Raw genomic sequence first — 25,547 nt, 5'->3', positions numbered from 1 at the left:
AAAAGAAAGAAAGAAAAATAGTGTTTAAAACAGTGCAGCTAGCTGCCAACTGTGCACAGGTATCAGAAATGCTTCACTAGGTATTTCTAGTACCTTCAGCTGCCTATGCAGGTCTGTGTGGCTTCTCCATCTTGGCAGGTTATTCCTGTCCTTGCTAGCAAAGCCTTTACCTTTCCCCACTTGGCTTCCTTCTCTCCTTTCTCTGCAAGTCCTTTTTAGGCTAGGTCTGGAGCTAGAGTTGTGGAAAAGCAGTTTTAACAGATAACCTTTTGGATCTTCTCTGTGGCTCAACCACCACCTTAGCTTTATCTTCCTTAACATCATCTTCTGCCTTTCTCTTCCACATGATGGCCATGGCAGCAAAACATGGGGTGTGGTAGCACATGACTTGGATAAATCCAGGGTCATTGTCACCTCTTCTTCACACTGCTGTTATATTGACCTTTTTTATTATCCAGTCCTGAGGCTTGAACTCAGGGCTTGGATGCCATCCCTGAACTTTTTTGCTATGGCTGCCATACTACCACTCAAGCCACAGCTCCACTTCTGGCATTTTGGTGGTTAATTAGAGATAAAACTCTCATGGACTTTCTTGCCCAAATTGGCTTCAAACTGTGATCCTCAGATCTCAGCCTCCTGAGTGGCTAGGATTACAGGAGTGAGCCACCAGGACCTGGCCTAGAAAGGCCTTTTGTGACCATCATTTCCCTTGGTATTGTCTCACTCATGAAGCAATAACTTCATGAACCCTACAAAATAGGGTTCCTCTCTGAGTCAGGGATAGTAAAGTTAGAAAGTACACCCAATCCCCTCCCCCCAAAATCTTAGACTAAGGTCACCACCTGAAGACTCATTTTGTCATCTGAAGTTGCAAATGTACTATGTGGAGTTGGTCACAGTGCTACTGTCTACTTTGGCATTTTGCACAGTAACACCCATGATGTGAAGGACAGGTTTCTAATTTCCATTGCAGCAGAATGCCCTTGAGCCTGGGTAGATTCTTTTCCTTTAGAAAAGACATATCTCAAGCTTATCAACTTCCTTTTTAAAGACATGGCTCCTTTCCTTCAAAGGAAGTGTGTGTTTCTGTCGGGATACAAATGGGATTTAAAATGCTGAAGGAAGTAGATTTGATTTACTGAATATACTCTTGGCACCTGAGAGAGGCTGAGATTAAAGAAGAATAATAACTGGGCTTGCCGGTAAAGCAGTCTGAATTACCAAACTGCAGCAAGGTTATTGTGCCTGGAACATTTTTGTTCTCCTCTCAAAAACATCACCTAATTAGAGACATAATGAGAGAAAACAGAAAAAGCCCATTCATTCCCTTCCCAATTTTCATTCTACTAAGGATGACCCGAGAGCAGATGTGGATTTTTTTCTCAGTGATTGAAAAGAAAAGCAAGCATTATTAAGGGAAAACAGCTTTAATCTTAGACTGAAATTGCACATTAAATGTAAGCAGAGTACAGAAAGTCTCCTCAGGAGTGTTACCTGCTGTCGCCTTTGGAAAACTAGTGGTTTTTGCCACTGGCTTCTAGAGTGGCAATAGCTCACACCCTGTAAGTTGTGTGAGCAGCAGTAGGTCAGGCCCTTGCCCATGTGCTCAATTTGCACTTATTTCAGAGTACTGAAGGGGACTCTTGTGTTCACAGTACTCTGGGTCAGTCAGGAAGTGCTGAGCCTTAGATCCCGTTAGCTCTGTAGTTGGACTGCCTTTAGTAGTTCTGGACAAACAAATCACCAAACTATTTCAAACTATTTATTTTCTCTGCCAACTAAAATTATTTCTAAGGAGTTACTTCACACAAGTCAAGCACTAGCACCTCAGTTTGATGAAATATGTCCCAATTAATGTTTCATCGTTAATTGTGGGAGCCTCCATACCCAAGTATACTGGTTGTAACATACATTTTTGCTTTCTTGTATATGTTTCTTTTTCTTTTACCTTGGAAGTGTTAGAAGATAATGAGATGTCTTTTCTTTCCTTTGTGTGTGTGTGTGTGTGTGTGTGTGTGTGTGTGTGTGTGTGTGTGTGTGTGTGTGTGTGTGTGTGTGTGTGTGAGAGAGAGAGAGAGAGAGAGAGAGAGAGAGAGAGATAGAGAGATAGAGAGAGTGAGTTTGTATGCTGGTGTCCTGGGGCTTGAACTAAGGACCTAGGCACTGTCCCTGAGCTTCTTTTGCTCAAGGCTAACACTCTGTCACTTGAGCCACAGATCAACTTCTGACTTTTTTAGGGTAGTTTATCGGAGAAAAGACCCTCACAGACTTTCCTGCCTAAGCTGGCTCCAAAGTACAATCTTCAAATCTCAGCCTCATTAGTAGCTAGAATTATAGGCGTGAGCCATTGATCCCAGGCTGGGTATATTTTCTGATGTCAGGTGGGCTTGAATTTGAATCAGGTCCTGGCTGATACCCATATGGTTTTCTGTGTGTCATCACTAACACAAATATGTAGCTTAGTAAATTTCTTATTCTGATAAGATGTTCTGAAGACCAGGACATTACCATTCTCATTTAATTAACTACATTCAAAATAAAAAGACCCAAAAGATTAGGGGATTTCTCATCACTGGTTAATCGAGGTCAAACAGCCAGGAATTCGCTTGATTTGTACCTAATTATATAGTAATTCATACTTTGTTAATTAAATGTTAGTTATGCTGTCAAAACAGGAACCAGTAACAATCCACAGACTGAATTGTAGGAAGTAAACCTAAGGTTTTTCAGAAGCTTCTGGATCTAATGTAGTATAATGCCTTTATAAATACATTGTAAACTCTGTTAGCATATGTTAACTGTACAAAAGAATGGATTACATTATGGTATTTTTGTACATGTCAGGTTTGACTTGGCTCTGTTTATTAGAAAGTGTAGGGACATGGAAAAGGCTTGGTCTGTGGTGTTCAGCAGGCTTGGGTTTCAATCAGTTACTTCAAGTGACTGGCAAGTTTCTTAACCTCCTTCAATCTCAGCCTCACCATCCTCAGCCTGGAACAAGGATGCTGCTGCAGGTGTGTGTTTATAAAAGTTCACAGACACAGAGAGCCAGACCTGACTACCCAGCAGCTAACCACAGCAACTGCAACTTTTCTGTCTTCTCCCTCTCCTCCTAACTTATCCACTGTTGCTACTTGGGAGAAACTCATTTCACACATCTATGCTTGGTTTTCTGCACCTGAAAAAAAATCACACATTCCTTCTCAAAATCTCCTTAATTCTGGGCATATATTTTTCTAGCATATATATTATATCTTATGCAATTTATATATGTATTAAACATGACTTCTTGAAAACATATTAGTATCAAATTCAGAAGTATGACTGACATATAAAGGAAGATATACCCACCATGAGCTGTGTCTATTCTTTATGCTAAAGGTTAACTTCTGAGAACACATTAAGTGATAAATTCAATAAAAGCATGAATGATTCTTTGCATTCACCTTAAAAAGAGCAGTGGAAATCCATATCCTACATTCTTGAAACGGGTAAGTGGCAGGATGTAAATATTTATTGGAATAGGAGGAGCTCTGCTTTGTCTACTGGTGGGTGGAAACACATGTATGGATCATTGTTTGCACTAAGCATTTAATAATCCCATCTGTTGGCAATGCATATATGGAGATACTGTGAAATTGCCATAAACCACCTAGGAATTGGCAGGATATGATCCTGGAGAGATTCCAAACTCTGAAATAGACCAAGAAATCCAATCTAAGTCAATACATAATTATAAAATCCTATCTTTGGCCGCAGCTTCTTCAATCTATTTCTTTAGGCATGCTATAGACTTGTAAGTCCAGGATCTGACACTGTCAGATCCTTCGCTCACCTGAAAATTTCCACAGACAAAACCAGAACTTTCTCTTGTCTGGCTGATAATTCCATGTCTCCCAAGCCTCGTTAGGTAGATTATAATTCATTAAAAAGTGAATCACTAGATCTAATAAAAGCTTAATTCTGCTAGGCACTGGTAGTTCATGCCTGTAATCCTATCTACTCAGGAGGCTGAGATATGAGAATCATGATTCAAGGCCAGCCTAGGCAAGAAAGTTTGTGACACTTTTGCCTCCAATTAACCACCAAAAAGCAAGAGATAGAGCTCTATGGCTCAAGAGGCAGAGTGCTGGCCTTGAGCAAAAGAGCTCAGAGACAGTGTCCAAACCCTATATTCAAGCCCCAGGACTAGCAGACACACCAAAAAAGCTTAATACTACCTTTTCCTTCCTCTTACCCCTTTTGCAAACCAGAAATCCATTTGGTAGGTCCAGGCTTAGTTTTCCATTCATAGCAGTACCATTACAGTTCTTTTGCACCTACCAGTAGTATATGTGTTTGTTTTGACTGAACTTCTTTCTTCAGAGATGCCCATTTACTGCCTCCCTCCACCTTATTTTGTTTTTTTGTTTGTTTTTTTGGTCAGTACTGGGGCTTGAACTCATAGCCTGGGTGCTGTCCATGAGCTCTTTTGCTCAAGATTAGTGCTCCACCACTTTGAGCCACAGCACCACTTCTGAGTTTCTGGTGGTTAATTGAAGGTAAGAGTCTCATGGATTTTCCCTCCTGGGCTGGCTCTGACCCTCGATCCTCAGATCTCAGCTTCCCGAGTAGCTAAGATTTACAGGCTCTCCATCTCTTTTGTTCTTCTGTTCCCACTCTCCTTTTTTGTCCCTTTGTCAGAGACTGCATGCCTATATTACACAGACAGATGGCACACTAAAAGCTGTACCTACTCCAAAGGAGAAAAGACTGGAGGTTCAGGAAGAGCTGTCAAAGACATTTAATGGATCATTACCTCTTAAGTTATCTCTTCTGATGAAATTCTTTATGTAACTCTCTCTCTATGTAAAATTTAAGTAGGAGTTTAAAAGAATACCTATTTTACAATGAGCAGTTTTCAACCAAAGAAATGAGGGTTTTATCTTTCCAAGGCCATGGAGTGTGTGATCACATCCCTGTCCCTTCCCTGCTGTCTCGCAACATAGCTGGTGACACATAACAGCAATAAATCATCACAGAAATGGTGTTAAAGACTTTATTGTATGTACCTAAACTTCACACATTGTATCCCTAACCTCCAACACCTCAAATGTGAGGTAATTAACTTAAATAATGTTGGTAGATTGGACCCTAATCTTGCATAACTGGTGTCTTTATGCAAAATGGAAACCCAGATAGATACACTGGGAGACACAAGGGGTTGGCGGGGGGAGGGAATGGGATATTGGGGGGGGCGGTACCTGTGTGATGAGATGACTGTATGAGGACACAGCCAGGAGACTGCCATCTGTAAGCAGCTGAGAGGCCTTGGGAAGACCAACCCTGCTGTCACCTTGAGCTAACCTAGACCCCAGAACTGATTATTTTGTTATGGAAGCCCAAGCTGACTATGACAGCTAGGCATAGTACCAGGTCTGTGTGAGCAAACCACCATAGGATCTTCATAGAAGGAGATCTAGTAAACAGGGTAAAAGAATTGTCAAGCATGAAGAGAATTCAGTGGAGATGACTTGGAATCTGTGTGAGATGTACATACTTGAAGCCAGCCTTTGCTAGTATGAAAGGTTGATATGGGCTCAGGCAACCCTGCAGCATGCAGGGAAATAGCTGACTCTGACCACAGCTGGGTGAGGTTATGCAGAGAGTAATCCACTGCAGCTGGGTAGGGAGTGGAGATAAAACAGAGCTGGGCTCAGTGAACAGCAACCCAGATGGAGGTGTAGAGGAAGAGGCTGTGAACTACAAGGGACAGTCACTGTTCTGGAACTGTGGTTTCACCTCCACATAGCTACTTACAAAGGAAGTCATTTAAAGTGCTTTGCCCAGTCTCCCTCCATGGCTTCTAACTCAGTTCTCAAAGTTTAACCTTTGCAAAGCAGTAAATGACCTCTGCTCTACTCAATATAGTAAGAAAGGAAAAATGTCATAATTTACAGACTCTATTGTATAAAATATCTTCCTAATAAATTCTTAAAAGCCATTGTTTTCATGCCTTTTTTATTTATTCCTATTTGTGTCTATTGATTGGGTAGAAATAATGGATTAGTAATATAGCATTGAGGTATAACAGTTCATTTGCAATTCTCAATGGGTTCTCAATAATATAAAATGTGACAAACAGGTTTTTTAGTGGCACCTGATTTTCTAAAAAAAAATATTTTTGTATGCAGCGATCTACTACAGCATTATTTTTCTCCATTACCTCACCAATAGTTCCCATTGCCCTTTGAGTCTAAGGATACTCTTTGCTATATACTGTACTTCTGAGTCTATTCAGAACTGCTTCTTCATTGAGCCATGTCCCTGTTCCTAGTCATGTGACCTTGACTGCACCTGGTGATAAAATAGCACTCTTATAAAGAGGGTGCCCTGCATCTGCTGTCTCACACACTTTCCTTCAACTTGTCTTTTTGCTTCCATCTATTTTTTAAATAAGCCAGCCAGCGTTTAGGAAAGGCCCTTTGACTGAGTTCTGGTTCATCTATTGCATCCCAGTAGACTTTTTCTATGAGGGAAAATTGACATCTGTTTGATACTGTGTCTTTCTCTCTGTGAGTACAAAATACCTCAATATTAGTTTTAGGCTTTCTTTTATAGAAAGTTGAATGTTTAAAACACACCAGTATATACAATATTCAAATCCTCAAACATTTATAGAAGGATTTTCATTGCAAGAAGTATGTTGGGGAGTGATAGATTTTTTAATGGACAAGTGAATCTTCTACTAAAAAAAAATCACCATCTACACAGTGTCTTTAATATAAACCAGACCGTGCTAATAGTTAACAGAATAGTTGTACATAATATGCTACCAGGAAAGGGAGATGAATTTTGACCTATAAAATCACTTGGAGAAAGAATTATATGTAATGCTAGCTTTAGTATGCCTATAATTTATAATACATTGGTTTCAGAGTTTAATATAATGGGATGTGGAGAATACTTCTGAGCCTATGTGTTTTCATATTTTGATAACTAAATCAAAGTGTTTATTGTTTATATTGTGGCACAGTAAATATGGAAATATAATTAACCTAAATGAAGAATATGAAATTCTGCAAAATTCAAAACTTTTTGAGCACTAATATGATAACACAGTGAGAAACTCAACACCTGGCTTATCATGATAGGTTGCAATCAAAATACAGGTGCATTAAAAATATTGCACAAAATTGCCGACAGGATGTGTCTGTGAAATAGGTGGATTTCATGTTTAGACTTGACTCACTTCCCTAAGATTTCTCATTCCAAATTCTGAAAGAATGTGTTTTCAAAGCATTTTGGATAAAAGATACTCAACCTGTTTTAAGGAGATATTTTTCTTTTCTTTGGGTATAAGTCTGCAAGGCATTATTTAAATTTTAATTAATTAAAATTAAGTAAATATTTAAAACTCAGCTTCTTAGTCACAGTAGCATATCTCAAGTGCTCAGTGGATGTGGGTTTCTTGTCTACCATGTTGGATAGTGTAGCTTTGGACAACTATTGATTGCATAATTAATTTTGATATCTAAGTAAGGGAAATATTTAAACACAACAGTTTAAATGTGTTTCCAAACCTAGATCTTGTGAATAATGTGTATTCTGATTGGTAATCTCTATTCTAAAAATAGATGATATCTAATAGATCCTGGTCTTTTGGGGTTAAAGAGAGTATGATTCTGTTTGTGAAGAGATTAGATGGAAACAATGAAGAATGACATGTTTTCCAGAGGAAAGGTTTGCAATTGTGAGTGTCAGGAGGCATCAGTGGAATTTGCGGACTTCTGCTTCATTGGGTGGAGGAAAAATTCAAAGCTGAGCTATGTAAACTGGAGACCTCTTCTTGGATTGTTTGTTCATTTTTCTTCCTATGTCAAGTTCCTTTCAGCAATTTAAAGGGATTTTTTTTTTGCTGTTGTTGTTTTTAACTCCAAATAACCAAATCTAATTAATGTTGTGAAAACCTACATGTTGTATTCTTGGTAACTTCTGATAATTCGTGTGTGTGTGTGTGTGTGTGTGTGTGTGTGTGTGTGTGTGTGTGTGTGTGTGTGTGTGTTTCACTTTGGGAAACTTGAAATGCAAAAGCAAAAGTCTAGAAGTACTGGGAAATGATAGGAAACATTTACAAGGACTCTTCAGCTAAAGGATTAAAGTCATTAATTGTATTTTAATTTTAAACACTATTAAAGAGCTTAGAATGTGGAACTCATCTTGGGGAGTTATTAGGAATAAATGTTCCTTAAACTATTGTGAAGGAACAAGGACAGGTCACACAGTGTAGGGACATGTCAAATGCATACAAATTTAATGTTTTGTGAGAGGAGCCCTGACAGTGGCTTCCTGAAACATACTCTCAGTTGTGCCAGCATAGACTTTTGGTTTAGAGTCAGTATTTGGGGTTATAATTATCCATATTCTCCAGGTGAGGAAACAGGCCTCAAAAGACTTAACTGGGCACCAGTGGCTTACACCTGTAATCTTAACTACTCAGGAGGCTGAGCTCTCTGGATCTTGTTTTTAAGCCAACCTGAGCAGGAAAGTCCATGATACTCTTATCTCCACATAATCACCAAAAAAGCCAGAAGTGGAACTGTAGGTCAAGTGGTAGAGCTCCAGCCTTGAGCTAAAGGATAGTACCCAGGGCCTTAATGAAGTTCTAGTAATTGAATAGGAAAAAAAGTCTAAATACATTTTCCAAAGATATACATCTAATAAATAAGATTCAGACTATGGAGTTAGATGGACCTGAAAGTTCAATTGTACTTCAGTCAAAACACTTCCTCTGTTCAGGGGCTCTGGTTGCTACTCACTTGCTACTCAGTACAGTGGGAATGTGAGGCACTTCCATCCAGAGACATTTGGCAAAGATTGGCAGGAACTCAGAGTAGTTGGTGTCTAAGTGCCTGGTGCAGATGAGTAGACAACAACTGTTGTCATTTTCTGGCTTTGGGCTGAGTACTATAGAGAGGCTGTAGGAAGACAAAAGAACTAGAAAAGGCATTCTTCTTATTCTATAGTAGCAAAATATTTTGGACCTCTCTTGACCATTTTTTTGTAAATGGACATTGGGTTGTTATTTTGCACTGGGCATTTTGTTAGTCCTCTAGTAGCAGTCATAATTAGGTTTGATTACATAACAGAAAAAAATTCTACTTTGTAAAATGAGTTAAGACAATAGGTTCCCAGTTCACATTTTCATGCAGGAAATTTTTTTTTTTCATTTTTGGCAACAGTTGACTGACCTTAATTGGGAAATGACTGTGTGACATTTATCCATTCTGTTGTTGATGACAGTGGGTTGTTTCCAGATGGGGACTGTGACATTCTTGTATGAATGTCCTGGTTGGCATGTGTCCATAGGAGGTACAGTGAGGAGTGGAGGGGTGGGTGGGAGGTCCCTGCTGCCCACACTAAGAGTCATAATGCTTTTCAATGTTGGCCTCTGGCAGGGTTATCCTGGCCTTTGTATTTGTGTGAGTGTGTGTGCAGGTACTGGGGCTTGAACTCAGGGCCTAATCACTATCCCTTAGCTTTTTCACTCAAGGATAGAACTCTACCACTTGAGCCACAGCTCCATCTGCAGCTTTTTGGTACTTAATTGAATATAAGAATCTAGGTTTTCCTAGGCTGGCTTCTAGGCTTTCCTAACCAGGCTGACTTCAAACTGCAGTCCTCAGATTTCAGCTTCCTAAGTAGCTAGGATTACAGGCATGAACCACTGGTTCCTGGTTGACTTTTCCTTTTTCTTAAAAAAATATATTATATATAGTTGTATATATATTATATATATAGTAAAGGTGATATACAGAGGGGTTGTAGTTATGTAAGTTAAATAATGAGTACATTTCTTTCTGAACTGCTGACTTTTTGTTATTATATTTTTATAAAAATATCATATTAGTGTTTCCTCATATGATTACATATTCTTCCTAAGCACCATTTGTATAACTATGTTATATTTTATGTGCGGTTGTATCACTATTTACATAATCAATCCTTTGTTTTTCATAAATGATAAATCTTTGCATTGTCTCAACCTTTTTCTGAGACACTGGTGTAGGTCTCAATACTTTTCATGTATTGTCTTATTTTGGATAGATTTGTAATAGTTGAATTACTTGATCAAAGTACACAAAACAAAAGCAACTTTCCTCCGTAGAAGTATTGCCTGAGACTGGAAAGGGAGGGGGCCCACCCTCCTCACTGTGGTAGCTCCTATGCTCTGAGATGATAGCAACAGTATGGGCAGAGGTGGAAGGCTGAGGGCTCCGTGGGGGCCAGCCAGCTCAGCACTCAGCCACAGGCTCCTGCCTTCCACCTCATTCCATTAACAATTGTAAAGATGAAGTATGCCATTGACATGCATTCTCCTTAGAAGAGTACTTCCAGGGTGGCAGAAGAAATTCTTGAAGTCTCACTCTAGAGAGCCAGCGGTATCCTAAGGATAGGCTTGAAGGTTGTTTTGTTTTCCACAGATATTTATGGAGTTCATATTTTGTATGCCTTCCTATATATCATTTTATCTTTAATAATGGTGTGAGTTGGGTGCTATTGCCATACCCAGCTTACAGATGCTAGAGTTAAGACTTGGCAGCACCAAGATGAGAATCCAGATGGTCTGTCTCTGGAGGACCATTCTGCCTCCCAGAACAGCACCAGATCATTTATAACTGGGTGTTACAGTGATCTCAGGAACAGATACTGTCAGAATTTGGGAATGATTGGGATGAGCACAGACTCAAGTGGACACAAACCCCTAGGATCATAACCCCAGTTCCAAACTTTAACTAGAATATTCTGTGCCTAATGCAGGGGAAAGTGTTTTTCTCTGATTCTGTTTTCTAACATTATTGTGAACTTCTGAGAAACTACAATAGTAAGTGGCCAAGAGATACAGTAACTTTCTTTCTAAAAGGCAAAGTCAAGAGGTTAGAAGTAACAGCACAATTATGCCCAATAGTGTGTGGATAGAAAATAAAGACACAGCTGGGTGGGGGTGGCTCACACCTGTAATTCTAGCCACTCAGGAGGCTAAGATCTAAGGATCCCAGTTCAAAGCCAGCCCAGACAGGAAAGTCCAAGACACTCATCTCCAATTCACCACCAGAAAACCGGAAGTGGTGCTATGGCTCAAAGTGGTAGAGTGCTAGCCTTGAGCAAAAGAGCTCAGGGACAGTGGCCAGGCCCTGAGTTCAAGCCCTACAACCAACAACAATAACAACAAAAAGAAAAGACTCAAGAGTCAGCCCAGTGTGCAACAGTCTCCTCCCCACCCCCACCAAAAAAACCCACAAAACAGTAGAGCAGGTGCATCAATGAAATTCTCAAATCAACTTGATGATATAATTTTGTGTGTGTGTTTGTGTGTGTGTGTGTTGGGGGTGATCCTGGGTGCTTGAACTCAAGGCCTGGGGAGCTGTCCCTGAGCTTCTATTGCTCAAGGCTAGCACTCTTCCACTTGAGCCATAGCACCACTTCCAGCTTTTTCTAATTTAGTTTATTGGATAAGAGCCTCAGGGACTTTTCTGCTAGGCTGGCTTCAAACTGCAATCCTCAGATATTAGCCTCCTGAGTAGCCAAGATTATTGGAATGAGCCACCAGCACCCAGTGGCGATGTAAATTTTTACCAAACAACTCAGCACCTAAGGAATCATTTTGAAGTTGAGTCAAATCTGTGAACTTGAATATCTGCTTTCAACCAAGTCAGGACTTAATTATCAGTAATTGGCTCAACAGAATAATTGCTTTGTGTCTGGTGTTGCGCTCAGCATTGGTGGGTCAGAGTAAAGGATAATTATCTTGGACTCAAGTTTTCATTATTGGCTTAGGTTGAGACAAAGCTTATGTGTGGCCAGGCACAGATGTCCACAGTCACCCTAATGAACATTATCCAGGACTTCCTTTTGCCCTCAGTTTCTCCAGCACACCCACTTCTCTGGGGTGGCAAGAACTTAGTTCTAAGTATGGCCAAGTTCTCCAGAGAAATATTCACACACCAGCCGTTTCTACTGACTGTGTTGCTCCCTTCCCTTCTTCTCTAAACCCAAGCAAAAATAACCACAGTCATGACTTAGTTTAAAATATTAGTTCAATTAGTTCAACTTGTGTGTGTGTGTGTGTGTGTATGTGTGTGTGTGTGGGTGTGTGTGGGTGTGTGCCTTTCCTGTGGCTTGATCTCAGGGCCTGCGTACTGTTCTTAAGCGTTTTTGTTCAAGGCTAGTACCACTTGAGTCATGGTTCCAATTCCAGCTTTTTGGTAGCTAATTGGAGATAAGAGTCTCATGGTGGACTTTCCTGCCTGGGCTGGCTTTGAAACATAATCCTCAGATCTAAACTTCCTGAGTAGCTAGGGTTACAGGCATGAGTCACCAACTGGTTGTGTTGCTCTCCTCCCTCCCTAAACCCATAGTATTTTTTCTGCACAAAGGACCACAATTACATTTAGTTTAAAATACATCGTAGCTGAAGTTTTTATTTTGGGATTATTGTAGGTTGAGGTGAAGCTGTAAAGAATAATATAGAAAACTCACACATACCATTTACCTGGTTTCTGTCAATGGTAGTCTCTTAAAATTTTTTTAGTATAAATAGTATAATATAGTATAAATACTATTTTAATATTCATACAATCAATCATTTATTCAGAGTTCCCCCAACTTTGTTTATGTAGATGCTCTTCTACTTACGATGAGCTATGTGCCCTAAACCGCAATATAAGTCTAATATTTAAGGCCACGTATGTGGATTCAAACCTGTAATATCGCTAACTCAGAAGGCAGGGTTGGGATTTTGAGTTCAAGGCTGGCCTAGGCAAAGGCATAGACAAAACTCTGTCTCAAAATCAAACTAAAAACAAGAAAGTTGGGGCTGGAAGTTGGCTCAGTGGTAGAGTGCTTGCCTCACATGCATGAGGCCCTGGGTTCGATTCCTTAGCACCAAATAAGTAGAAAAAAGCCAGAAATGGCACTGTGGCTCAAGTGGTAGGGTGCCAGCCTTGAGCTGAAGAGCTAAGGGACTGTGCCCAGGCCCAGAGTTCAGCCCTCAGGACAAGAAGAAGAGGAAGAAGAAGAAGGAGAAGGAGAAAGAGAAGGAGAAGGAGAAGAGAAGGAGAAGAGGAAGGAGGAGGAGGAGGAGGAGGAGGAGGAGGAGGAGGAGGAGGAGGAGGAGGAGGAGGAGGAGGAGGAGGAGGAAGAGGAAGAAGAAGAAGAGGAAGAGGCAAGCATGAAGTCCTGGGTTCAATCCCCAATACTACAAAAAAGATGTGTTCAAATACACCTAACTTACTGACCATCATAATAACATATTGTAAAGTCTGGGTTATGGCATAGCAGTGTGGCTAACAAGGAACTATAGCTCTCTATCTCTGCCCAGTACAAAAAGAGACTAAGATGGTGGCTCACTCCTGTAATCCTTAGTCAGGAGGCTGAGATCTGAGGATTGAAGCCAGGTGGGACAAGAAACTCCATGAGAGTTTTATCTCCAAGTAACCAGTGGTAGAGCAGTAACCTTGAGCAGAAAAGGTCAGGGAGAGTGTCCAGACCCTGAGTTCAAGCCCCATGACTGAAAAAAATGAGAGAGAGACAGAGAGAGACAGAGAGAGAGAGAATATCTAAGTGTGTATTATTAACCTGATAAAAGATCAAAATTCAAATCACAGTGTCTGCTGAAGATCTATTGTTTTATGAAGTTGAAAACTCATAAAGTTGAACCATGGTCAGTCAGGACCAGCTGTACACATCTCTGTGTGTGCATGTGTGTATTTCATTCTCTGCCACTCCCCATGTATAGAATGCTTCCATTACCACAGCCACCTTCCTTGGTGTTACAGGAACCTCCTGCCTGCAGCCCCTCCTTTGCCCACCTGCATCTGCCCCCTCCGGATCCTAGCCACTGGCAATTACTCCTCTCTTCCCCATGCTACATTAAAGAAGTCATGCTGTATGTATATAACCTTTGGTGTGGGCTCTATTGGCTCAGCATAATTCTCTGGACATGCTTCTAAGTTGATGCATATGAATAGTTGTTTGTTTTTTTTTAACTTCCATGGCTGGGAAGTTGGTTCAACTTCAGGGATACTGGGCTGCTTCCAGCATTTGCTGTTATGAATAAAGCTGCTGTGAACATTTATGCATAGGGTTCTGTGTATGTTTCCACTTCCAGAGGCTAGATGCTGGGTCAGATGCCACACTGCTGTCCACCAAGCAGGCTAAACTACTGTATACTTGCACCGGTAATGGATGAATTGTATACTTTCATCACATCCCTATCAGCATTTAGTGTTGTAACTCTTTTATTTTAGCGGTTCTGGTAAGTGCAGAGTGATATCTCTGTGTGGTTTTACTTTGCATTTCCCTTGTGGCTGAGGACATGGGATATATTACCATGTGTTTATTGGCCATTCATGTGTCTTTAATCAAAGGTCTGTTCCAATTAAAAATCCAGTTTTTATTGGATTATAAATATTTTTACAATTGAATTTTGAGAATTCTTGATTTTTGTATGTTGGTTGGTTTTGTTTTTGAGACAGGTATTGCTATGTAGCTAGGCTGTCCTCCGGTTTACCATTCACTTGCCTCTGTTTCTCCGATGCTGGGATTATAGCATCATGCCACTGTCCCTGACAAAGCTCAAGCATCTCCTTCTCTTTCTCCCTTCTGTCTTCTCCTCTCCCTTTTCTCCTCTCTCTCTTCTTTCCCTTTCCCCCACTCCCCCACTTGGTGTGTCTACTCTGCAAGCATTCTACACCCTGGCCTCAATAATTCTCAATATAATATAACACAAATCCTTTTCGGGTAATATTTTCTGCATCTTGTCTTTTCAGTCTTTTAACAAGCCTTTTTTTATATATAAAGAAAGGGGGGTTTTAATTTTGATGAGGGAAAATACATTTTTGCACTTCTCAATGTAGCTTTGAGTCTGCAGGGAACATGAATGTTTGAAAGTAGTTCCTGGAATCTTCCTAGGCTGTCTGTGTAATCCTTTTTGATAGTCATTACTCTTTAACAAAATCAGGGCTAGGAAGGTAGCTCAGTGGTAGAGCGCTTGCTTTGCATGCATGAGGCCTTGGGTTCAATTCTGCAGCACCACATAAGCAGGAAAAAAAAAAAAAAGAAGTCAGAAGTGGTACTGTGGCCCAAGTGGTAGAGCTCTATTCTTGAGCTGAAGAGCTGAGGGACAGCACCCAGGCCCAGAGTTCAGGCCCCACAACCAGACCCCCCCCAAAAAAAAATCAATAATATGAAATGGTTGCATTTTCTAAGAAAAGGAGTAGTCAAAGGAAAGTTCACAAGCCTACTGAGTTTCATTTGAGTGAGTCTGTCTACTTTCTTTTTTTTTTATTTTAATCAAAACCACACCAAGTGGAAGTTGGAGGTTTCTATGCCAGATCATCGCTACCACTAAATAAATATTAATTATTTCCTTAGATTCATGTGATATAGGGAATGTTCAAAATTAAATGCAAGTGTTAAGACTGGCCATTTGCAGTTGGCTCTAAGCCAGGTGGTTTTAGAGCTTATTATTTGCAATAGGCCTGGAAGCTTCTAGTTTGCAATGCAGGCACTTTAAAATTTTGCTATCAGATATCAGCTATATCTGATCAGCATGCTTCACTTGAAGCTAGTAAAATAAATTTTAAAAAGCAGATTATTCTTTTTTTTTTGTGGCAGGTCCAAGGGCTTGAACTCAGGGCTTGGGTGCTTACCCTCAGCTTCTTTTGCTCAAGGTGAGCACTCTATCACTTGAGCCATAGCACCACTTCTGGCTTTTTCTGAGTAGTTTATTATAGATAAAAGTCTCACAGACTTTTCTGCCCAAGATGGCTTTGAACCGTGATCTTCAGATCTCAGCTTCCTGAGTAGCTAGGGTTATAGGTGTGAGCCACCAGTACCTGGCTCAGATTTATATAGTCTCTGTCTCTGTCTCTGTCTGTCTGTCTGTCTGTCTGTCTGTCTCTGTCTCTCTCTCTCTCTCTGTCCTTAGATACTTAAGGGGGAGGGAATAATCTTATTTTTTTTTGTTTTATGAATCCTTTGCCCATGTACCTTCCATGTACTGTTGAAATGGAACATGGAAAGAAATAATCATTTTCCTTTAGAAATGATTTTCATTAACAAAATCAGAGTTTCTTCTGACTCCTTTCTTCTAGCTCCTGTGAGGACATGATAAGCTGGGACCTGAATGAGATGAGGGGCATGAGTCTGCTTCCTTCCTTTGTCCTATGACTGTGTCAAGGAAATGGCTATCTTGGCATGAAGGTGGATTTTAGGGATGTCTCTTCAGGATGTCTTACTCATTATATTCCTAGCATCAAGAACAGAGTGTGTCATATCAAAGGTGCTCAATAAATAACTGGAGAATTCTCAAACTTCAATACCTCCTCAACATCTGAAATTCAATAACATTCATCATCTAGCAAATTGTTATCATTATGAATTATTCATTCCACCCCAGTAAGGGCAAAAACTATATCTTGCTTACATCTTAGTCATTTTTTTTAAAAAGACTAGTGTCTAGGAAAGGAGTAGATACTAGTAAATGTTGAATTGATTGATTCACACATTGACTGAGCAAGTATGTCTCAAATGCCATGTTGAGAATTATCAGGAATATACATACTTACCTAGAAGCTGAGACTTTTTTTCCCTCAGGTAACCTAAAATATTCAAATAATACATGAATGTAAATTTTATAGTTTAACTGAGTAGAATAGATAATAATATAACTGTTCAAAAGAGGTCATCTAGAATGACCAGGAAGGCGCTGGTTAGTAGCCTCAGAACATTTCATGCCCCTGATAGAATTCTGTGCTGTTCATACTCCCTATCCGTGTTGTCCAGACTTCTGGCCTTCTCTCTCAGTCCCTCTATCTCTACCTCTCTGTTTCTCTCTCTGTCTATTTCCTCTCCCCCTTCTTCTCTCTCCTCCTCCTATTTCTCTTTGCTTTCTGCCTCCTTCCTCACTTCCCTTTCTCTCTCTGGCAGTACTATAGTTTGAATTCAGGACCTCCAGCTTGCCAGGCAGATATGCTACCACTTGAGCCAGGCTCCCAGCACATTTTTGCTTTAATTTGTTTTTGTTTATCATGGGGCTTGAACTCTGGGCCTGAGTGTTGTCCCTCAGCTCTTCAGCTCAAGGTGAGCGCTCTACCACTTGAGCCACAGCACCATTTCTGGTTTTCTGGTGGTTTATTGGCAATAAGAATTTCACAGCCTTTCCTGCCCAGGCTGACTTTGAGCTGCAATCCTTAGATCTCAGCCTCCTAAGTAGCTAGGATTATAGGCATGAGCTACTGGTGCCTGGCTACTTCAATTATTTTTGCCTGGGCCTCAGACTATGCTGCTTACTGCTTCCAGCTCCTGTACAGCTAGTATCACAGGTCTGTGTCACCCACCACTTTCAGCTTATTGGTTGAGATAGAGTCTTGCTAACTTCTTGCCCATTCTGAGCCCCCTACTGAGATCTTTTCAATCTTTGCCTCCCAAGTATCTTGCCTACTTTTGAAATGCCATCCTTTTCTTGTCTTCTTTCTGCCTGAGCCTAGCATTACATGTTGTACTGGCCAGGATTTTTGGGTCACAGGAGAGAAACACTCTAAGTGGTCTAAACAAAAGAGGACCACACTGTTTGATATCACTGAAAAGAGGGTATATTCAGGGCTGGGAAGGTGGCTCAATGGTAGAGCTCTTGCCTTGCATGCCTGAGGCCCTGGGTTCGATTCCTCAGCACCACATAAGCAAAAAGGAAAAAGCCGGAAGTGATGCTGTGGCTCAAGTGGTAGAGTGCTAGCCTTGAGCTGAAGAGCTAAGGGACAGTGCCCAGGCCCAGAATTCAGGCCCCATGACCGGACCAAAAAAAAAAAAAAAAAAAAGAGCGTGTATTCACAACCAGACCATAGCTAGTAGTAGATCCACTGCAAGATGGGGGCTGGCAATCTCTCCAACCTATATGACATAGCATGCTTGACCTCTCTTAGCAGTAGAGTGAGAGGGAATTGGTATTTCCCTCTGATGGAGAAAGAGGCCCCTTGGAAGATAAGTGACTAAAAATATTTAATTTAAAATATATAACAAGCCAGGCATTTGTGGCTCATGCCTGTAATCCTTGCTAATCAAGAGGCTGAAATCTGAGCATTGTAGTTCAAAGCCAGCTTGAGTAGAAGAATCTGAGAAACTCTTAATCTCCAATTAACAAAAAGCCAAAAATGGAGATGTGGCTCAATTGGTAGAGTACTAGTCTTGAGCAAAAGAGCCAAGTGAGAGCAAAGGCCCTGAGTTCAATCTCCAGTACACTGACATATATGTATTATGTATTCATACACACATACACATATACACATACATGCACCTGTGTGTGTGTGTGTGTATGTGTATATATATACCAGGACAGAGGCCTGGCTGGGTCCAGCCATTCCAGCCATCCCCATTCCTATTGATTCTGACATAAACGAAGCTATCTTGGACACTCCCATCTCAGCATTGCCAGTGTGAGAGAAAGGTCACTTTCTGGGAGGGTTACCATGAGCATTCATTTGCCATGAGCAAATGAATATTGGTTACTGTTGTAAGTCAATCCATTATAGAGTAGTTTGTCATGTAGAGATAGGGAAGAGAGAGCAGGATCTAGTGAGCAAACAATACAGCAAGGAACTCTGCTTCATTTCATGGCTCTGCTTTCCCAGAGATACTTCTTTGTGTTGTAGCAAGGAAGTCCACCATGGCAATAGGCTTACTGCTCTTCCCCAGCAACCAAAGTCTCAGGGTGATGCTGATTGGCTCTGACTAGGTCACATGCCTGCCTCTGCACAAGTCACAGTGACTCTTGATTGGCCATGGGTGGCTCATGTGCCTCTCCCTGGAGAGGGAAGCCAGAGACTAAACCACCAAGTTAAAAGTAGAGCTGAAGGTCCCAACTGGTGTGCACTACAGAAGGCAGGTGTAATTCTGCTTGTTTTATCATTCTAAACTTTAAGCCTGTTCCACTTCTTCCGTGCTTAGCCTATGCTGCCTTGTGCTCTTACTCTTTGGAAGTGCATTCTTATTTCACAACCCTAGGCGTGAACCTCTGTATTTCTTATTGTTACTTTTGTTACTTTAAGTGTTATTTTACTGTTTTTTTTTTTTTCCAGAGTGAGGCAGTTGGAGATCCATCAGAGGCCCAGAATCCTTATATTGGGATAAATTTGCTATTCTCTCTCAACCCCCCACCCCCACACCTCTCCTCCCTCTCTCTTTCCCTCTCCCTATCTCCCTCCTCCTCTCTGCTCTCCTCTCCCCCTCTTTCGCACCTCTTTCTCTCTACTTAAACAAAATCCAGGGTACTGGTGTTCCCTCTGAAGGAAGGAAAGTCTATTTTCCCCCTTGGGTTCCCCTTCCCAAAAGGAAAGCCAGCTGCTATGGGTACTACTTGTTTTCTTTCATTTCTGGGGAGCTTGCTCTTGTGCTATTTAATTTGTACATTTAAATTTTATTTTGTCTGAGTGCCCAGCAGAGCAGCTTTTGGGCATCAAGCTGATGAAATAAAGTTAAATGATCTAAAAAAGAACATCCCTGTTCATTGAAATTTAAGTGAGCCTGATAAGGCTCTAATTAATCTTGGTCACTGAGGGTCAACATTCCAGGATAATGTTCCTTAGACCATAGTAGGAATGCAAAGTAGATGCCTGGTGGAGCATTGACCAAGCTCTATCCCTATCTTCTTGATTTCTCAGAGACCTCACATAGGACAGGCTCTTTAAATGTATCCACACATGCAGCTTATTCTCTCTCTCTCTCTCTCTCTCTCTCTCTCTCTCTCTCTCTCTCTCTCTCTCTCTCTCTCTCTCTCTCTCTCTCACTGTACTTCTTAGAGCACTAAGTAGCTAAATACAAAACAGTGGGGATCACATACAAATGGGGGGAACTCAGAAATGGACTCTTAAATATTGTCAAAATAGATCTTGGAAGATTCAGTTAGTGTAATGATTAAACAATAACCAGCTTTATTTTTACAAAAGCACTAATATACTTATTTATTTGAGTGACTTGAATTCTAAGATGAAGGATAAAACCATCCCATCTATTGTTTTTAAATTTGTTAATGATTCTGTAAGAATATATTCTTGTATGTATGTGAATAACTATACCCTATATACCATCCATCATTTTTGCTCACACCAGGGTTTGAACTCAGGGCTCCATGCTTGCTTGGTTGTTTGTGTGACTTAGGCTCTATCACCTGAGCAATGCTTCTAGCTCGGCTCTTTGTTGGTTATTCTTGGCAATAGGGTCTTGGGGACTTTTCTGTGCAAACTGGCTCAAAATCATGTTCTTCCAATATCAGCCTTCTAAATAGCTAGGATTACAGGTATGAGCCTGTGACCTGATTTATATCTTTATTAGTATTTTTTTTGTAATCTTTCATTCTCTCTCTTCTTCTTTTATATACTTTGAACTAGGGTATTGCTATGGAGCTCACGCTGTCCTCAAATTCAGAATCCTCCTTTCTCAGCCTCCTAAATGCAAGGATTACAGGGCTGGGAAGATGGCTCAGTGGTAGAGCGCTTGCCTTGCATGCCTGAGGCCCTGGGTTGTTCAATTCCTCAGCACCACATAAGCAAAAAGAAAAAAGCTGGAAGTGGCACTGTGGCTCAAGTGGTAGAGCGCTAGCCTTGAGCTGAAGAGCTGAGGGACAGCGCCCAGGCCCAGAGTTCAGGCCCCACGACCGGACCCCCCCCCAAAAAAAAACTAAATGCTAGGGTTACAGTCATGCATCACCACACCAGGCTAATCTCTCTCTCTCTCTTTATCTCTCTCTCTCTCTTTCCATGTACATATATATATATATATATATATATATATATATACATATATATATATATATGAAGAGAGTCATACTGCAGGTAATTTTCTGTGGTTTGCTTATTTTTCTCAGTTTGTGAAATTCCACATCCTAATTTTTTAGCTGAATTTCAGTCTGTGACTTTTCTTTTTCACTTTATTTCTAGTCATACAGAAGGTGAAAATTTTTAGTGTTATCCAACCTTTATAGGTTACAGTTTATGCTTTCTGCGACCTGCTTTTTATGACTTAAGGTCAAAATGATCTTCCAGTTTCTTGACAATTTAAATTGTGCTTTTCATTACATCTTTAATCTATCTTAAGTAGTTTATATTGTAAGTATATTTGCATATATTGTAAGTATAAAGGGAAATGATGCCACTCCTTTGATCAAAACTGTTTTTGAACCAGCCAAACCCCGCTCCCACTGCTACATCCTGCCTGAACAGACCAGGTTTTCAGAACTTCTGTTCAGAAAAATGGTATCTAATTGCTCACCAATCAAGCCTTTTTTTTGCAGATTCCAAACTCCTGTGGGTTGAGCGCATTCACTGGGAAATAGAGAATACGAAAATGAAAAGCCATGTCCGGACTTTCAAGTAGCTTACAACTCGGTGAGTCAGCTATGCAAAATTAAAACACACAACCCAGTGGGATCTTAGTGGAAGTGTGCTCAGAGGAATCATAAGGAGGGAACAAACAGCCTGTTTTCTGTTTTCCCTTCTCTGGGCCCTGGTCCACGGTCTGGTTTCATGGTTGCTGCCCAGTCAGTAAGCGCCTATTGAATGGGGAGAGAGCCTAAAATTTTGGAAGCACTTCAGACAAGAGTCAACTTCTTGCTCTCAAAACCATCTTGTACCATAAGCGTCCAAAGAAGCCAATAAACCCATGTTAACCGTCGCTCATCTGTGGAGAGAGGGGGCCGCGTGGGGGGAGGATGGGGCGGGACCAAGTCTCCACCAAAGTGGGAGGAGCAGTGGGAGGCAACCGGAGAAATTGCCCAGGCTGGATCGGGCGCCCAGCGGGGCCCAGGAGGCGGGGCCGGGGCGGGGCCATGGGGGCAGCCTGATGGGGGCGGGGCCTCAGCTCTCGGCCCGCCTCCTCCTCCCCACCCTAGCCCCACCCCTAACCCCGGCAGGCGGCATTGGCGGCGGCGCAGGGCGGCCGCGCGGGTGTCGGCAACAGCTGCAGCCGCCCGCGCCGCCCCCTCACCCCCTCAGCCCCCTCGGCTGCGGCTCCCGGGGTGAGCCCGAGCACTGCCGCGCGGCAGCCCCGGGAGACCGCGAAGTTCCCAACCCGAGCGCCGACATGCCGGGCAGCGACACGGCGCTCACCGTGGACCGGACTTACTCGGACCCCGGCCGGCAACACCGCTGCAAGCGCCGGGTGAGGGGCGCGGGGCTGGGGGGCGGAGGGGGCGCCGGGCGGGAGAGGACCGGGCCTCTACTAACTCTCACCCACCTGAGCAGCCTGCGTCTCCGGCTGCGGGGGTCCACGCGTGCGTGTCCCACGCTGACCCGCCCGCATGGGCTGAGGAGCGGGGCGTCGGAGCCCAGCCTGCATCCCCGAGCCCCGGACACCGCCGCCGGGGTGGGCAGCAGAGCCGAGCCCGACCAGCAGTGCCTCCGGGCCCTGCCTGGGCTGCACACCCGGGGGCTCCCCGACGGCGGGCGCTCCGCCGCCCTCCCTGCCCGGGGCGCCCCCCGTGGGGGGCCGGGACGCCGAGAGGACCCCGCCGCGCGCGGCCTGGGGCGCTCGGGCTCTGGCTCCCGGGCACCGACACCCTCCCCGGGTTGCCCGGGCTGTGCCGCCCGCCTCCCACACACACACCCTGGGGCCGGTGGCCCGGCGGTGGCCGAGCCCGCTCTCCCGGAGCGCTGCCCAGAGAGGAAAGTCCGAGTTCGCGCCGCCGCTCCGGAGTTTGCAGCCGCACGGAGCTGGCGCCCTCGCCATTGTTGGCAGTCTAATTTGCTGTTGCTGATTTTGGCTGTGGGCGAAATTAGCTCTTCTGAGCAAGCTCGGCGGAGATGAACCCCAATGAGGGCTCGGGTCTGAAGCCCGGAGGCTGCAGCCCCACGCTCCCCTCTCTGCCAACACCCCCCCCCCCCTCGGAGAAGCCTTGCCCCCCCTGAGATACTTTTCATCTAATCGCGGCGAGGCTCCACTCCAGACTCCAGACTCCCTCCCCTCTCCTCCGGGAGATGTGCCATTTAACACAGTACCTCCTCCTCCCTGGCATCTATGGGTTCTGGTAGGAGATACCTGAAGTTGTTCTTGGAGCCACCAACTCCTCAGTTGTCTAACAACTGGGTATTTCGGTATCGGTTTCCATGTACAGAGTTCACGGGGCAGAGTGGGCTCTTTCTGGCCTGCTCCCTCCAAAATCCAGAGGCCACCCAGATAGAGAAAGCCGCTTATGCAGGATCTGCGTGTTCAGTCATCATTGAAAGTAGGAATTACTTGCTCCAGAAGTAATGAGCCCTGGTATGTTTGTCCATTTTCCCTTGAATACCTGTTAATTTAAGAGAATGAGTTAAGTTTGTACAAATATGTTTGGTGGAATATTTCCAGCAACCCACTCCTCCCCATTGGCCACTTAATGCACCTTTATTCCCTTTAAAAAGTTTCATAACAGTGTTATGAAAGGGAACATTAAACATAAACATTAACACCATCCTATAGTTAGAAAACTTTATTCACATAGCTAACTGCAAGAGAGGTCTTTTTCTAATGCCACTTGTAATTGGGAAAGAGTCTATAAAGTGAATGTTGCAGTTGACAGAAGAGATTTCAAGAAGACAGAAGTGCAGGCCTGGTTCTCTTGTTACAGCCATGGTGATCTTCATGTAAACAAGGCCAGTGAGCTTCGAGGGGGTGCTTGGCTCACTGTGAGCTCATTTAAGCTGTTGACTAAACTCAAAGGGAACTTTGCAAAACTCATTGTTCCTTACCTCCGAAGCAGACCTCTGTGCCTCACTACTGAGATGCAAATCACTACAGCAGCAGGGGGCTGAACTGCAGACTTAATTCATCTTTGCTATATCTGCCATTGCTCCAGTTCCACACCTGTCTTCACCATCTTACATGAATGGACTTTATTTGTTAAAATTCTGTTTAGGCTGTTAAAACTGCTACATGGTTTTGTCAGCAGGAAGAAAACTGATTCCTAGGTAGACCATGTAATACTAAGTTAGACGTTATATGTATCGATTATTCTGTGTGTGTACATGTATGCACATATATACTTGGTGCATGTGTGTTAGTATTGGAGCTGGAGCTCAGGGCTTCATGCTCTTGCTTGGCTTTTTTGTGCAAGGCTGGTGTTCTACCACTTGAGCCACAGCTTCACTTCTGTTTTGTTATTGTTGTTTGTTTTTTGTTTTGCTGGTTAATATTGTATATCAGAGTCTCAGGGACTTTCATGCTTCAAACCACTACCCTCAGCTCCCTGAATAGCTAGAATTACAGGCATGAACCACTAACACCTGGCTGTACCCATTATTTAAAGTGAGCCTGTGAGGCAAGAGCTAGTAAAAAAAGGAGGAGGGGTTGGAACTTCAGGAGATCCTGACCACAGGTTCTACCACTGATGTTGGATTTGTTGAGATCCCAGTTTAGATATCTTGACTTAGGATTTTTATTGTTGAAACAGCCAGGGATCAAAAGAACTAGTGAAATCTTGGCAAACTTATAAAACTTTTTTCAAGGGGGCTGATGGGATTTTGAGCCTGTCCTTAAGGCTGCAAGAAGTCTGCTGTAATGAAGGAAAAGCAAAAGCAATTTTTCTGTGCAGAAAGTGTTCATCCCATTGGATGATTCTAGCTCCTGTGTTGTGAAACTCAATTAAATGCAGCCATAAAGACATTTTCCTTTTTTTTTTTATTGTGAAAATACTGTACAGAGGGGTTACAATTACATAGGCAAGATAATGAGTACATTTCTTATCAAGCATTGTAGCCTCCTCCTTTGTTTCCCCTTCCCATCCCTTGCCATCCTCCTCCCACCCCCCCGACATTTTCCTCTTATACCCAGAAACATGGGAAGTAAAAGGAAAACCTAAAATGATACTAACTTCTTCTTCTTCTTTTTTGCTGTCATCCTCTCCTTGGGAACAAACTAGTAGGTAATTTTTTAAGGAACCCTCATAGTCTAATTTGGTGAATGGAAATTCCCCTAAAAATACTACAGACAAATGCTGGGCCCCAGTGGCTCACGCCTGTAATCCTAGCTACTCAGGAGGCTGAAATCTGAGGATCACGGTTCCAAGCCAGCCTGTGCAGGAAAGTCCGTGAGACTCTTATCTCCAATAAACCACTAGAAAACTGGAAGTGATGCTGTGGCTCAAGTGGTAGAGTGCTCACCTTGAGCTGAAGAGTGCAGGGACAGCGCCCAAGCCCAGAGTTCAAGCCCCATGACCGACCAAAAAAAAAAAAAAAAAACAACTACAGACAAGTAGGGTACGTGGGAAGATGTGATTAGCCTTCCAGACATATGCAGTTCCTCCCGGGAAGGGGGTGTGTCTGTGCATGTTCGTGGTTACCAAATGGTCTTTTTTTTCTCTCTTTTTTAAAGTTTAACAAGGATTTAATATATTAATAATATTATATAATAATATTTAATTTTAAAAAGAGAACCTCTTTCTGCTTCCCATGCAGAAAGGGAGCTAAAGACTTAATTTTTTAAAATTCAAAATTGATGCCTTGTTGTGCTAACAAAATGCACATCTCTCTTACCCAGCTTGT

The 25,547-nt window shown here is 42.4% G+C and overlaps 1 protein-coding gene across 15 annotated transcripts in view; it reads left to right on the top strand.

The window, feature by feature from the left end:
- Tmcc3 (transmembrane and coiled-coil domain family 3) overlaps window positions 1-25,547 on the top strand; it is a 297,502-nt gene that overhangs the window by 195,625 nt on the left and 76,330 nt on the right. For 9 of the 15 annotated variants that reach the window (XM_069990137.1, XM_069990142.1, XM_069990150.1 and 6 more), the window contains one exon: window positions 21,326-21,419. The exons of 4 other annotated variants lie outside the window; for them this stretch is intronic. Coding sequence is in view for 1 of the 11 variants with exons in the window: in XM_069990125.1 (XP_069846226.1) it covers window positions 22,114-22,191 (78 nt within the window). In the remaining 10 variants the exon portion in view is untranslated. Of the gene's footprint in view, window positions 1-21,325; window positions 21,420-21,962; window positions 22,192-23,273; window positions 23,290-25,547 lie in introns of those variants that run through there. 2 more of the 15 variants (XM_069990125.1, XM_069990205.1) reach the window with 2 other exon arrangements.

The sequence above is a fragment of the Dipodomys merriami genome, unplaced genomic scaffold (genome assembly GCF_024711535.1).
Source record: "Dipodomys merriami isolate MVZ:Mamm:240054 unplaced genomic scaffold, mDipMer1.0.p SCAF_10, whole genome shotgun sequence".
NCBI lineage: Eukaryota > Metazoa > Chordata > Mammalia > Rodentia > Heteromyidae > Dipodomys > Dipodomys merriami.
This window is presented reverse-complemented; position numbering and strand designations above follow the sequence as displayed.